The 16,248-nt window shown below is 41.5% G+C and overlaps 1 protein-coding gene across 3 annotated transcripts in view; it reads right to left on the bottom strand.

Moving 5' to 3' along the window:
• Positions 1–9,424, bottom strand: part of CACNA2D1 (calcium voltage-gated channel auxiliary subunit alpha2delta 1) — a 424,104-nt gene extending 414,680 nt beyond the window's left edge. For all 3 annotated transcript variants that reach the window (XM_068922316.1, XM_068922406.1, XM_068922480.1), the window contains exon 1: positions 8,876–9,424. In XM_068922316.1, the coding sequence (XP_068778417.1) occupies positions 8,876–8,970 (95 nt within the window). In that variant the 5' untranslated portion in view covers positions 8,971–9,424. The remainder of the gene's footprint in view (positions 1–8,875) is intronic.
• Between the last annotated feature and the right edge of the window lie 6,824 nt (positions 9,425–16,248).

Below are 16,248 nucleotides of genomic sequence, written 5' to 3'. Positions count from 1 at the left end.
GCTTTTCACAGAAGATCACAGTGCACCAATCCTCACTCCTCACTCGGCTCGCTTTCCACCCTCTCTCATCATACATTCCTGTTTGCGTGCCCCTTCACTTTAATCCGTCTTTGGAAAAAAAAAAAAATCTATGGACTCGTTACGTCCACATGTAAAAGGAATAAAAGCACACGCGAGGCTAACAGAAAGCGTGGACATTTGGTAAGCTTCTACAGGAAGCAATCTAAAGACTTACCAAAGACTAATATGCTATGTATTATATTTTAGTCTAACTTAACCTACTAACACAATTCAGTCCTATTCTGCAAGAAAATACCGTCTGCATTGATGTGTGCACATGAAACAAGTGCATTCCTGGAGTAATCTCACTGAACCCAGTCCCAACGAGTCTCATGGTGAACACTCCCAGAGTGAAGAGTATTGCCGCAGAATATAGCGCTGCACTAAGGATATGTAAGGTAGGTCTATCAAATGGACTATTCAGACCCACACCTGGGGCAATGATTACTGTGACAGTCTGTTCAGCCATTTCAGAAAGAAACCATTGCTTCAATTGCCCACATCAGAATATCGTAAATCAAAACTTGTATTTTAATGGAACGTCGAACTTTTCCCCCAATATTTTGACTAGTCTAGGGGGATACTGAATCTTAAGTGTGCAGGAGTAAGACATTTGCCCATATGGCGTGGAAAGGAATAGCAGAAGCCTTAACGGAGCTGGGGTAAATAACGTCATGCCTTGCTGCAGACTGCCCTCTCCTCCACGTTAGAGGGGAAGTGGAGCGAGAAGGCAGCACCCCTGATAGGATGCTTCCATGGAGGCTGCTGTTTATGCCTTATTTCTAGACCTCCCTGTGCCTAAATGCATAGTCTGACCTCTAAAGCATCCTAATTCCCAGTATCCTTGTTACATTATTCTCCTCCTTCCTGCGACAGCAGCAAACAATTCTCTCAGCTTAGAGTGGAAACCGTTTCACTCCAATAATCCGGCAACAGTCCCCGTGACTCAGTTCTCTCCTATGCAATGGGTTTCATATCCTAATCATAAGTCAACACAAGCCAGGTGTGGCAAACTGCTAGTCTCTCCAAGAAATAAGAAAATTTCCCATGTAGTGACTAGTTTACGACTGCCTCAGTGCAGAAAGAAAAATGCAGCACGATATTAAAAGTGACAACTGAGATAAATGGCATGCCTTGATTTAGGCCCTACTCCTGCCACCCTTGCCCACAGAACTTTTACAACTTTATTTATATGAATACTTGAAAGAAGATTTAGTCCACGCTTCGCAAATATGATATACCCTAGCAAAGATAAGGGAGGGAGATCGTACAGCGAGGGAACTTTTTAAGCTTGCAGACCAGTGTAGTGGTGACCTGCACAAAGGAACAGGAAATAGGAACGCTTGAGTTAGAAAATTGTTTAGATGGACCAAGTTTAGCTTTTCTCCTACAGTTAAAAAAATCAGTAGAATTTATCATTTGGTTGCTATAATAGATACTGGTCTCAGCAACCATTTCTTATTTGCTTTAGAAATCAGATCAAAAATGTATCAGAATTGATTATAATGAACAAGTTTAACGGTCCTTACTCAGGACCGTTTCTGTGGACTTCACTTGAAGTTTTACATGCATGAGGACTGAAAAAAGTACCAATATATTCCTCTATGTTAAAGAAAATGATTGTTATAAAAAAGGAAATTATAAAAATGCAGAATGTTTAAGCCACTATGTAGAAAATCTGTTACAAAGTCAATCCATATTTCTTCTCCTGACAAACTCTCAAATGAGAGGGAGTGAGAAAGTAATTAGAAAAGAGGGTAGAAAATCCAATAAAATAGTTTTCATTATAGTCAGCAATATTATAACTTCACATTCATATTCCATGCATATTTCAGGGCTGCCTCAGATTTAAGGGGGAAAAAAAAAGTCCGATTTTGAATTACTGTAATTAACTGCAAAAGCATGCTGATTTGTTGATGCAAAATAATGTCAATCTTTTCCATAAACTTGTTAGAATTTTTGCAAACAGATAGCAAAAATTACACAAGGAGCAAAAAAAAGCAGCTTCCTGGCTTTGTCATCTCCTTGCCGTTGGCACACAGGGGAGGAACACCGGAGAGAGGAACACCACCTCTCTCAGCACAGTCCTTCCCCTAACATCGTTACTGCAACCTTCCCAACTTGTGAGCCACGGTCTTCGCACAGCGTGCTTGAGAAAGAGTGAGTATCCTTTGTATTTCAGGCTGAAACCATACTAAGTCTGACCGGAGAGAAGGTGCGAATGGCTGAGTGTGCTTAGGAGCAGCATCGATCAAATGTTGTTTGGGAAGCGCTGGCGAAAGAAAAGGAAAATCCCTCTTGCGCTAAACGGCCGCGGGCATACACCCTTAATTTTTAGCTATTAAAAAATGCTGAGACATGGTCTGAAAAATCTTCGCTCTTACACTGAATTTTTCTAAGACTGCCAGTGGAACTTCTCAATTTAAGGTTACGAACAGCACAGTCTGGCCCGAAATTGAGAATATCAACACATGAACATCACTGAGGTATAAGTTCAGTTGAGAGCTGGACTGTTTTCACTGTTAATGCTACATATTTACACCTTAAACATAAGCCGTAATTACTAAATCACTACTGTATGTATTACAAAGTACTTCGTAATATAATAAACATATTCTGCAATCAATATTGGGTCCAATTATCTTTTACTTTTGTAAATCAGGAGTGAAAGAAGAACCATAACACTGCATAATGACAATGACTAATTTGCTATAATTAGCAATGGCACAATTACTGCAAAATCCAGCTCATGGTCTGATCCTGAGGAACACAATCTTACCTAATATACGTTTGAGAAAAGCTGAACAGGATCAGGCCCTTTAAGGGATGCAACAAGAAAAAAAAAAAAAAAAACAGCTGAAATTTCAGATGCAAATTATTTAAATATTCATTGATACCTGTCTTTCAGCTGACACAGACAGCATGAAAAAGCTCACGTAGGAGTGGACTAAGTGCAGTCTAAGACACAAAGCACAGATGTTGCCCAAGGGTGGAGGAAGCACAGGGATTATTTGGTATTTCTTAAGTTCTGCATATTTTAAAGGTGCTAGATATTTTCCACCTGGATGCAGAGCTTTCATCCTTTCTACTAAGAAGTCGATTCAGTATTTATGCAAGACATAAATAAAGTATGTCATCTAGCTTTAGCGAATCATAGCTATGGTCCAACAACTCTATTCCAGTGTTATGTTCTGGTAAATCTTTTCTTCTGCTTAAGCAGATGTTTTAACAAGGCACTAGAAAACAACATTTTCCATAGTCCGTAACATCAGCATTTGTCATAACACCTTCATAAACACACGAAGAATAGTATGTACTCCAAGCATACAGGGATCAAAAGCTCTTATATCGCTGCAAAGAAGCATAAAACAGTCTGGGGCCCAATTCTGCTTTACTATGTTCAACAACAGAGACTTAGCCATTTCTCTCTTAAAATACTAAAATACCCCTACACTGTATCACCTATGCATCGGAAGTTTAAGCCAAACGCTGGTCTAAAAGATAATACTAGCTTGGGTGAAGGCTTCACAAAAAGGAAAGAATAAAGAATAAAGGCATAAGCAGCTCAGACCACCGTTATCGGTGGGCAACTATAACCCATTTTGTTGCTTTGTTACAAAAGATTGAAGCAATAATAATTTGACCGTGCTTCCATCAATTTAAAATGCTCTGCTAGATAAATATTTTTAAGCTCTGTACAACAGGCCTTGTATTTAACAAGGAATACATTTCAAGCTAATGTGCTGCCAAGATCCAGCTCTCTTTCTAGCAGCTGAATTCTTGGATAAAATCATTTTGCAGGGTATGAGCAATGCAGTTCTGAAAATAGCATCACTGCAAAGTGAAAGATGGTAAGAACCTCTACAACACTGATTTATTTCAATGAAATTTCGTCTCTTATGATCAGTGTCTATTTTGAAGTTTTCAGCTCTATTTTCATACCTAATAAAATGTAGATCTATAGATTTTGCCAATTTTAAGGCCCCAGCATAAACATGTAAGAGGGAAACAAAGAAAGAAAATCAGAATAATAAAAAAATACTTATTCACAAATCACCTCATAAATTATGTAAAACGGAAAAATGTTTTCTGCATCCAAATAATTTTCATTTATCACCACCACACGTGAAGAGATATTCACAAAAAGAAAACAACACCAATCAACAAGCTGTTTCGCACTTATCTCTAAATATGCTTCAACTAGAAAAAGGCACTGGAGTGTTACTTTAACTCTCTGTGGATGTATCTTGTGTAATGCTCAGCACTCAGCCATGCGCTGCTGAGAAAACGCTCAGAGGTGATACTGCACTGCTCCGATTCTAAGTGGATTACATCTTTGGATTTCTTTCCTATTCGCTGATATAAAGGTACACTTCAGCCAGCAATTTTTTTTTTTCCTAAGAGTGAAGATTTTTAAATAGACTGAAAAAATACAATATTCAAATGAGACAGGGCCTGATATTTTACAACTCATTAAGACATCTGTCTTTTCTAAGACATCAGCAGTAAGTTTGTCATTCTTCTATTAAAGATCTTATGCTAAAAGATGAGATTTTATGTATATGAGAGCTATCAAAACCCCTAAGTGTGACAGTAGAAATGTGTGACAAGAACACATCATAAATATCTTCTACCTACATTCGGTCACTAACTGATTTTTATATAGAAAGCGATGCTATACACCAAGCCCAGCTACGTTCCCATCAGTGGTAGTAGCCCTACGCTTGTTCGGTTCACGTGCAGAAAGCAAAAACATGACTGTCCCAGCTGTGTGAGCCCTAATTCATATGAGTCACATCTACATCCCTGAGTTGTCCTAATGACTCCAAAACAGTAAGGATGAGTCACTAAACAAGAAATGGGAAGACACAGCTTCTTTTTCTACAAAATTCCTTGATTTTCACGCCTACGTGAGATAGAGAGACAGATATAGAAAATATACATGTACCTGCAAATATATATATATTTCTATGCATATTATATTTATCCTTTGGTGTTTTATGCCAATTTCTTTAAGTACCAGACTCATCTTGAATATAATAAAGAACTTTAGTCTCTATTTTAAAATCCAGACATACTGAACAAGGTAGTTGAGAGAAGAAAAAGGATAAAAGGTAAAGAAAAAAAAGAAGCAGAGGAGAAAAAATAGGGGGGAAAAAAACAGACATTAAGTTATATCCAGAATAATATCACTGTAGGAACAGCACCATTAAGATTGAAAGGAGCCCTAAGTTTGTCAAAATCACAATTTTTTTTTTTAAATCACAATAGACAGACTTATCTTTTGGAAACAGTTAAGTACATCTTTATATCATATGTTACTTACTATCAGCAAAAATATCAACATTGCTCTGATATACTATGTCAAAAATATACTTAATGATTACAACATTTTTTAAAACTCGAGATTATTTAGTTTGGCGCAACGTAAATAATAGAATTGTAAAAAAAGAGAGCCCTTTGCTATCTTTATCACAAAAGCTACAAAAATACATTTACATAATTGTATTTTTTTCTAAAATATAGATCGATACAGATGGTAAACATACACATATATGGGGGTTACAAAGAATCAAGTGTATTACGTACCGTGTTAGCATTACTGTATTTATAGTGACAGGAGTATCATATAAAACAATATTCTCATACAAGTGCAAAATATCTGCAATGCTGCACCTATAACTGAAGTATTTGGAGTTGCTATGTTAAAAATAACAGCATGGCACTCCATGAAACACTAAAATATAATAGATCCCTAATACCTGATGCAATGAAATGATATATTTTAACTAAACCTCTAACATATATTGATCAGGGGCTACACATTACAGCTAAAGATCAAGACATAATTACCACTATATTTAAATAGTCCATTAATAAAAGGCTTCAATATTTGCATTGAAGTAGTCAATACTGGAAGCAATAAATGTGATTATATCACCTTCTCAGGTTTTCAGTGAAAGATTAAGACTCACAGTTCATACATGACATACCTTCACTAGAAATTCTCTATACATTGCTGGGTAAATATATCAAAGCCCTTCTGCCTTGTCAGAGAAGAAGAATCAATCAAATGAATGAGATTCTACCAAACTGGCATTGCTTCAGGTTGTTTTTTTTTTTTTTTTTTACTAAAAATATGTCATACTCGTATACTACATTAGCAGCGGTACGGAATTCTCAGTGTTTCAGGAAAAGCGTTATGTTAAATATTTACTGAGGCAGAAGGAATAGATGACCGAAGGAAAAGTGATTGTTCAGTAAGGAGTTGTTGATAAACTCATACGCTGTACAGCCTTAAATATGCATTCTTTTCATAAAACATGGACAATACTGCTGCCTCAAACCAACTTTTCAACTAACTCGTGAAAGAGAGAAAAATAGACTGAAAACAATGAGAAAAAAGTAGACAGCTAAGTACATAATATCAGTTAACCTTTGGTTCTTCAATTGTTAATACCCTTTCTCTCCTTTATTCTCTTTCTCCTGAGGTTTTTTTTCCCCTGTATTTAATATTTTTAAAATACAAAATCATTCACGCTATGGGCACTCCTATTCGTGTCACTTCTCTTTGTTCTTCCTCATTTGTAATCTATAGCAGGAAACAAAATACCACTATCAAGTGCTGAAAGAGAATCATAAAGTTGTTTTGTTTCACCTGTTACATCACTACTTTTTGCAAAGCAGCTGTCCCCCTTTATCAACCTGTTGTGCTGCCTCCTAAATGAACCAAACCTTATTTGCACTTCGATTCAACTTCAAGGGGGAAACATTACTATGAAGGATGGGCAGGCCCTGTAGATTGCTCCTACAATATTTCAATAGAATAAATAATAAGAAAAAAGAAAACTAACAGTAAGCAGATTGAGTGAAACACAGGATGCTGTAGACTAACACAGTATTCTGAATCCCTTAATCATAGATATACTTTATAATTAGAGTCCAATTATAAAATACTTTGCCCTGCTGACAGTTCCTATTATCATGACTGACAGTAAAGGCAAATTCTGAATGGAAGTAGCATATATGGACAGAAGGAACAATGAAAATCTTAAAGAAATGTGTAATGTTATAATAAAAGTGAGCTAGAGTTCTATTTGAAACTATAAAATCTTCTTTTTATTTCGATAAGTTCCATATTTCTTTCCCTTTTAAAATTAGTTAAATACATATAGGATAAAGTGTGATTACTTTTGTATAGTATACTTTACCAATTCAATAAGAAACAGTCAAATGCAGGAGATCAAACACATGAAAAGCACTGATTTAAAAAAGCCCTAGCTTTGCATTTTCTCATTCTTGCTTTCACGTGGCACATCTTTATAAATTACAACAAAATATATTTTTTAAAGATAATTTTCCCTTCAATTAAAGTCTACATTTATTCACTTAGAAGATACTAAGTGGTTATTTTACACTTATCTTTGTATTCCCTTCTTTCATTTAACAGTACAAGCATCCCTTTGAGTCATAATGGAACCGATACTCGGAACTGAATCCAATTATAACAACCTACCCACAGTACTAATTGGTGAAAATGCATTGCTGGTAATTGCTGTAAACTCATCCTTGTACACATAATGAACAAGGGCAATAAATTCTATCTAGCGTTAAACAATAGGGAAGACTACCATTAGCACTGTTTTTCTTATGTAAAATGCATTAAAGTGAGTCATCCACTTAGAAGTTACCTACTGATAGCTTTAACCCAGATTCTGGGACTAAGTAAGTGCTGCTAAGTGCTTCCAAAAAAATAAGGCGAGAAAGAGGAAAGAAAAGAAGGCCGAAAACACAGTCACTAGTCCATCGTATTTATTATTGTTTCTAAATCTATAGCTGAGCCTGAAATATGATGTACTGGATTATTTCCCCCCCTTTTTTTTTTATTGCTTGCCTTTCACCATATGATCCTTGCACTGCTCTGGGCAACACTTTCATGCTAATGAACATGCAGTGCTTTAAAGATTTCTATCTTACAGTCATGCAAACATAGAGCTGCTTGAAGCAGGAATATTCATCAGACCTCGGAAAGGCGATTTTGATAAGTAATGATCTGCGAGGCCAGCCCTTAGGCTTGTTATTTAGCTGTGTTGCTTTAAGCATGCTAGCGAGGGTCTGCTTTTGCACACGCGTGCGCACACACGCAAAACCACACGAACAAACACATACATAAAACAAACCCTGGAACTGTCAAAATATTCGTGGTGTGCCCTGGAAAATATCCAGGTAGGAGTGAGCTGAAACGTATATTCACAACTCAAAGCAACGCTGTCCTGGCTGTTTTGCAAGCCTGCCTGAGAGAGGCAAGAAAATCTATTATTTCTTGCGTTATTTCAAATGAAATTGCTAAAGTTTTGGTTTTTTCCTCCTCTTGTTTTTTTTTTTTTTTTTTAAACTCCCTCCTCCAAGAAATAGCGTCAAAACTCCAGCCAAACTGAAATAACCTTTGTGGGAGGAGGGGGCGGGCTCTGTGTAACTCGAAACTTTCCTCGCAGCCCAGCTCCCAACTGTTGGGGGTATATTTAGAGCCGGGCTGCGGCGCTCAGCCCCACGGTGCAGCCGCGGGGCCGGCAGCGGGGCACTCTCCCTCCTGCCGGGCCGCGCCTCGGAGGAGGCTGGCGGACACCCTGCCCCTTTTTCCCCAACAAAAGCAGCCGAAATCCTGCCGTTTGCCCTCACCGCCACTTTCCAGGCGGACTTACTTTATTTGCCGGTATTCTGTATTTTCGCCGCCGCCCGCGCCGCCGCCCCCGGCGGCCGCCGCCGCCCCCCGCGCCCCGACCCGGCCCGACCCGACCCGGCGGCGGGCACTTACGTGGTGGCAGAGGGGAAGGGTCCTTCCGAGGAGTGGTTCATCACCAGGGACTGGAAAAGTGTCAGACTAAAGACTAGCAGCCAGCCAGCAGCCATCTTCCTGATCGAAGATCGATTCCCCCCTTCCCCAAGTCGGCGAGGCGGTAATAACGAGAAGAATAAATGAAATTACTGCCGGGGGTGGGGGGGGGGAGGCCCCCGTTGTTTTTTAAAGCCTCCTCCGGCCCACCCCCCACCCCCTCGCAGGCGCAGCCCGGCGGTGCGCGGAGAAGAGGGAGCGCGGCTCTGGGTGGGCAGGAGGAGGAGGAGGAGGAGGAGGAACGATGGAGAGCTGTGGGTGGAGAGGGGGAAGAGGAGAAAGAGAGAAGAGCGAGCGATACTCCGCTCTGCGCTACTCCAGCAGCAGCTCCGGCTCCATCTGATCCGCCGCCATCAGAGCTACTTTTGTAACAGATCCCCGCTCACTCTGCGCGCCTGTGTGTCCGTCCCTGATTTATTCCCCTGATTGCAGAGTAGAAGGAGGAGGGCGGGAGGCGGGAGGCGGGGTGGGGGCTCCTGGAGGGAGAGAGGAGGAAAGAAGAGTTGGGGAAAGGAGGGGAGGGACGGGGGGGGGGAGGCGTTTGCCGGCTTCCCTGCGGCGAGCGGCGCAGCGGGCGCGGGGGCGGGCGCGGGCGAGCCGCGCTCCCTACAAGGCAGCCGCGCAGCTCCGCGGCAGCGCGCCGGGGGCCGCGGAGCCGCCCCAGCCCGGGGGGGGGGGGGGGGGAACAACCGCGCCCGCGGAGCCGCGCCGCGCTCCCGGCCGCCGCCCCGCGCCCAGACTTCGTGCCGCACCTCGGAGCCTCGCGGCCGCTATTTTTAAACGCGCTTCGTGCTTTATTTTAATCCGCCTCCCCCCCCCCCGCCACCACCGCCACCACCCCCCTGCTGCCCTTTAAGCAGCAGCCTCACACGGCGAGGGAATCCGTGTGCCGCCAATCTGGAGTGCGTTACATACATACGGATATGTGTGTGTATATATATATATATATATATATATGGGGGGGGGAGGTTAAGCAAAAAAGAAAAGACGCTCCCTTCCCTTTCGGTTTCAGGACCGGCGCTGGGGTGCGCGCGGTGCGGCTCCGCGGGCGCCCGCGGGGGCTGCGCGCCCGCGGAGGAGCTGCCCCCGTGGAGCGCTCGGGGAGCGGGGCGCGCACCGGGGTCCTCGGAGCGCGTCCCTGCCCCCGCCGCGCCTCTCACCCAGATACTGTTTTCAGACTCCTTTGGAAAAATCAGAAGGCAGATTCCTCTCCCAGCCTTTATTTTATCCGCCGTCACGTATCCCATCGCTGTGGCGGCTATATATTGGCCCTACAAATGGAGAAAGTGATCCGGGGACCTATTTCTTGGTTATTTAGTAAAGCAATTAAAAGTTCAGTGAAATTTTTGATTTTCTTTATGATCTGGGTTGTTTTTTTTTCCTTTCTACATTTTTTGTAATTAATCCAACAGGTGGAAATAAATATGCAGACCTGGTATTCATGTTGTTTCCATTCCTACTGTATCTGAGGGTCTCCTAATCTTGACTGTATTAATTCACAGCTATTTCTGTAAAACTAAAAAGTGCTATCATTTCTATTTTAAAGGTGACAGAAGGACCAAGGCTGAGCTCCACAAATGGAGAATTACATGTTCACGTTGCCCAGGCACCAAGCCAGCACAGTATTTCAGTTGCAATCTGTAAACGGGGTAGTCACTCTCCTGTAGTGTTTCTGGATTGGTGCTGGCAGTCTGGAGATTGTGGGCAGAACTACCAACATCTTCACCTACCCACCTACCTGCAGCTATGTAGGATTTAGAGTTTGGAGGAGAGTCCAAAATAGCAATTTCTGAAACAGTACTGAAGCCTGCAGGCTCGTTCGGAGGGTACCTGTCCTCCTGCACGTGTAGGTCTCCGTAGGCTTCACGGTTAGCCCACATCAGGTTGCCCTGGTGCACTCAGCTGTCACCACTCGGGTGCATACCTCAGCTTTCCAAAACGGGCGTAAGGCGCGGATTGCTGTGCCTGTGCCATGAGGTACGAGTGGCGACTGCAAGTCTGCTGGCATGCGGTAAGCTGAAGGTCCTGCTTCACGTAGGACACGTCTAAATGAGACCACAGAGTGGGGAGAGACTTGGGGGAGTGGAGTACAGGACCAGAGAAATGCGAGTACACGGAATAACGAGAGTGTGCCAAGGCAGAACATGGAGCAAAGGCACGGAGGTAAGAGGCTGGAAAGGCATAGGGAGTTGAGGTTGCCAAAAACTATGGCAAGTCTACTTCGTAGAGTACAGCTTAAGGCAGTTCCTCACTCCAGGGGCCCCACACTGTTTAAGGGTAGCACGTTCCAGTATCTAAAGGGGATCACTTCAGTTAGGAACATGACTGTTCCCCAGATCCCACTGCTTCCGCTCCTTGCAGGACTGAAGGTCAGCCCGATTTCATGCCTCACCTGCGCAGGGGTCCCCAAGCTAGACGTTCCTCTGTTAGTGGTGTCCTGGCACCCCTGCGGCTTCACGGTGGGTCATGCAGAGATAGGAATGACACTGGCAACACTCATTTGGAATAAGGAGTTTATTCCTTATACTCCCCTCTGCCCTTCCCTACCGCAAGGCCACCACAGCCACCCAGGATGCCCAGGAGAGCTTGTGTGGGGCACACGGCGGGAGAGTGCTCGCACTCAATGCACAGCACTGCACCAGGGTCCCCGGAGGCCCACAAGCTGCTCACCAAGCCATAGCCAACAGACTGGGAAACAGGTACTCTCCACTCCTCTGGCTGCTGTGTGCACGCGTGAAAGGATGCGTCTGTTGGTCGGGGAGAGAGGGCACAACTGCCTGTGCAAGCCCAAGTGGGAGATGCTTTCAGCGGGCGCCAGCGGCTAGCGCTCGCTAGAGCAAGCGAGACTGAGCTCCCCTCCCTCGGGCACACTGTTTCTGCATACACCATAGCAAACAAAGATCAAAGAATGATAACATAAAACACCGGTAAATCCAGGGGCACAGTGTTACACAGGAAGAATTTCTTCACCATTTGTATAATTTTCTCTACACCCACATATGTGATGCTGCATTCATCATTTACAGAGCTCCTCAGGGCGATGACTACTAATAATAATTTGAACCCCACTAGCACATGACTAGCAGTGCAACAGTGCAATGCATGAGTGTGGGGGCACCCCATCCAGTACAGTAAGGTCCAGATCGGAAGTCTTTCAGCAGTACCAAAACATTGTTATGGTAGCTGAAATGCGAAAAGGATGTATTACTGTTTTTAATACAGCAGTACTTGAAGTATCAAGACTACTGTGCTAAATATTTACAACTATATAACAAGACTCCCAGCAAGGTACCAATCCTGCAATGAACTCCACATAGATGAAAGTGCCTGTCTGCATGGAGCTCGCTGAAGCTCTGGGATGAAGAAGATGAGAGAGGATGTCTGTGCTGCAGCATGGAGGAGAAATGCCCAGGTTACCTCTAAACAGGCTAATTCAGGTGCAAGGAGCAGCGTGAACTGGAACAGAAGCGTGGAACGCAACATGGGTTACCTCTGGGGATCTCACGGGAAGGCTCAAATCTCCAATATGCAACCCAAGTTCAGCCTGCAAGCTTTACAAGATTTACAAGTAAGCTTGGACCTGAGCCCAGCTTTGAGACAACCTGGAGTCAAATAACAGTTTTCCTTCAGAATTACGTGAAGCTTGGAGCTGACTTTTGAATTTTTGCATTTACTCGAGTCTGAAATGCAGAAAATCAGTGCCACCCTGAAGCAAAGAGAAGAAAAGATTGCAGAAGCTCCAGGAGTAATGTATTGTTTACTATTATCTCACTCCTTATACTCCATGTATCTATTTATGCCTTAAAAGTGTGTTTATTTACAAGGCAATTAATAAGGCTGCATAATGTTTACAAGTATTGACCTAACCCTACAAACGTGTGGATAAGAGTAATTGTACTCAACTGACTTCCCACGAGCTTTGATGGGAAGGTAAGGCTGACTTAATGCATAATATTTGCAGAACTGGGATTCTTGGTATTGCCTCATATTCCCGTAATGCAGAAAAAAAGTCCATTTTTGTCATGAAATTTCGAAAAGCCACTAAAACCTCCTAAGTGACTAATTTATTAACATTTGATGATTACATTCCATATGCAGTCATGCTTTGCAGTATTTTAAATATTTGATTTCAACTTACAATAATGTTGCACCCCTGATATAATTTATCTGTGTTAAGGTTCCTAGAGATCTATTATGGCTGACAAATCTTCTTTTTTAAGTACTTGAATATGGACTTGAATGACAAACCACAGATGTAAATCTTTCTTCATTCTTATTTCACCTCATTGTAAATTTATCACCCGTCGTATCTGGCTGAGACCTTTCTGTGAAGGAGCATATGACTGACAGGGATTAATATATGGACAGGGGTCTTACAAAAAGTATCCTCTGCACCTACTGAAATTTCTGGGAATCTTTAAATTGACCTTAGTGGTCCTTATTTCGGAAATAAAATTTATTATTGAAAGATACGGCATTTATTTTGCATCAAAGACTTCTTCTAAATTCAGTATATCAGTAATGAGTATGAATTCATGATCAAGCCTTTGTCTTTAATCTCCTTTTCTGGCTATATTTTTTACATTATCGTAAATGATTTACATTGCCACAAATCTAGCATAAGAGACAAAAGAGGAGCCAGGCCCTTTTTGTTTGTAGTCTGTAAACTATTAAAAAAAAAAAAAAACAGATTTCAAGTGGAAAGTTCAAAGTTTTATTAATCTGGCTTTATGCTCATAAATAACTTCGTCCTTTAGTAACCAACATTGTCATAAAACTTCTGGAAAGCAGTGGCAGTTTAGGACTTAACACATCCAGTGATTGCAGCACTTGTATGAACAGCACAGTGACCACGGGGCACCCTCGGTTGGGTTTTGGTGACGGGGGGATTACGTTCACTGGTAGCTGTTAGTCTCCCTGAGCCTAATCTTCAGCACGCTAAATACGCTACCACTCTTGTGGCTGGGGTGACAAGTACTGTGCTACATAGGCCCCCCAAATGTCATTCATTTCAGCCAGAATGTGCTTGCTGAAACACTGTAAATTAGAAAGTACGACAAGGTCCTAATCAGTGCCACAACACCACCAAAATACGATTTTCTTCCTTGCTCATAGTATCTTCTTTATGCATGCGTGTTATACAGGGCAGGAGCGGGTAAGCCTACGAAATAATCCTTATTCTGTTTAGCCATGCGGGGGTGACTAGAGAGTGCAGGCAGCCTGATCTCAAATTCTATTTTCAGGGGGGAAAAAAAAAAAAAAAAAAACAACTCTTACTGAAGTCTGTACCAGATGGGAATGCAGGATCTGGCCTGCTGCAAGTGAGCTGAATTGTTTTACATATTTGAATTGGATATCACTTCATATTATTTAAAACTTTGTGAGCTACATCCAATTCAGTCGATACGCTGAAGATTTAAAAAAAAAAAAAAAAAGAATTTTGTTCTCACTCCTGTCTTTGTTGACATTTGCATAAGTGTGCTGAATCTGAGGAAAAGGTTTAATTTTAGTGATGAGAGCAGGGAAGTACAAATTTTCCCACTGTGAAAATTTTATTGATGCTGCTGTTAAAACAATAATTACTCTAATATTGAATCTTGGAGCCTAGCTTAAGAAATACCCTCTCTATGAAGAGTGAATAAAATTATTTTAAAATGAAGTGCCAGAAATATAAAACTTTATCCCTTTAAGGAGAAAGCATAATGCAGGGTTTACTCAATTATCACTGATGCTGGTACATCTACACTCTAGCACTGAGTGGAGATAATAGTTTGGTTCTGAAAGGCAGTCTATTTGTGCTCGTATTATTGTTATTATTATTATTATGCTTTTGAGTTTGGAAGCAAAATGATCTTCCTCGTTCAAACATCACTGTACTCCACTGTATAATATAGAAATGTTCATTGTAAATCTCATATATTGATGTTATGACACCATTCACAGCAAACGAGAAATGTCAGTAATCTTGCTAGAGGAAACCCTCAATTATAAATGTTAAACCACGGTATGTTCTGAGCTTGTAAAGAATTGTAACTTCTAAGAACTGTCTTATACAAATAACATGTATTTTTTTTATATAGGGACAGAATTATATGACAAGGTATTATTGTACAATCCTGTCTATCTTCCCCCCAGCCCCCTCATCTATTCTAACTTGGTTTATTCCATCCCTTCCATTATCTCTGAGCAGACGCTTTTTTTTTTTCCCAACTAAAACTGGGAAAATATGTATATGTATATTTCCTCTTTCACCTCCTAAATAAACTTCTTCCCAAACTTTCTCCCAGCCAAATTTTAATCCTGCAAGATTCATTCTTACACCGGTAGAAGCTTTTCTAAACTGGAGAATGCTACTGTCCTGAAATCTGGTAGCTTGTAATGTTTCACTGCTTAAAAAAAAAAAAAAAAAAAAAAGTACATTGTCCCCTTGGAAAGGGAGAGCCTGATTTCTGAGGTGGCCATCAGAATAATCATAGCAAACAAGTTCTTCACTTCCAGCCAGGTGAGGTGGAGTCACCCCACCCCAGTAACTCATACCTAGTTAACCTACTGAACCTAGTTTACTAGTTGATTCAGAAAGCTGTGTTCTGAAGTTATTGTTGAGTTTTTTAACTATAAATATTCTTGTACAATACAACTTTACCTCCTGTTCCTCAGAGAGCTTGGCCTAGGACTGGCTTTCTTAACAAGTGTCCTTGCATTGTGTATTCATCTTTGATTTGCGACTAATCTTCTTATGCAAGGTTTTACTGGCCTGGTAGAAATAGAGATGTTCTGCTATTTTATAAATCTTAAATAATAACTGTTTAAGCATTTTTCCAAACAGCCTATTGTAGTAAACATAACTTTACTTGACATCTATATAGGTCTATTGTCTACCTGTTTCAAATACTTAACACTGCTATTGGCTATTATTATTATGCCCTTCTACAAGATGCTGAGATAAGGGGAAAATTCTAGCAGATATAGCGCAGTATTACAGAAAGTTTAAAAGGTCTCATAAAGAGCCTATGACAGAGAAAATAGTTGAATCCAGTCTCCTGAATTCTGGAAGAGCAACTGGAACCCCTTTTCTCTTTTTAATAGTGACCATTTGTCCGTGGCTCTGACAACCATCTTTATTTCTCTTGGCTTTCATGGGATTCTTTAGAAATCATGCAAAATGGGAGAAGCACTGGCAGTGCTCCCATCCTCCATGTTCCCTTAATAGTGGGACCAAACGTGTCATCACAGGGATGAGCTCTCACGCAACCCAGCCACAGACACTGCTTTTGGAAGTTCAGCAGGGTGAGCTT

Source organism: Struthio camelus, chromosome 1, assembly GCF_040807025.1.
Source record: "Struthio camelus isolate bStrCam1 chromosome 1, bStrCam1.hap1, whole genome shotgun sequence".
NCBI lineage: Eukaryota > Metazoa > Chordata > Aves > Struthioniformes > Struthionidae > Struthio > Struthio camelus.
Note: the sequence above shows the minus strand (reverse complement) of the source record. Positions and strands in the feature narration are given on the sequence as shown.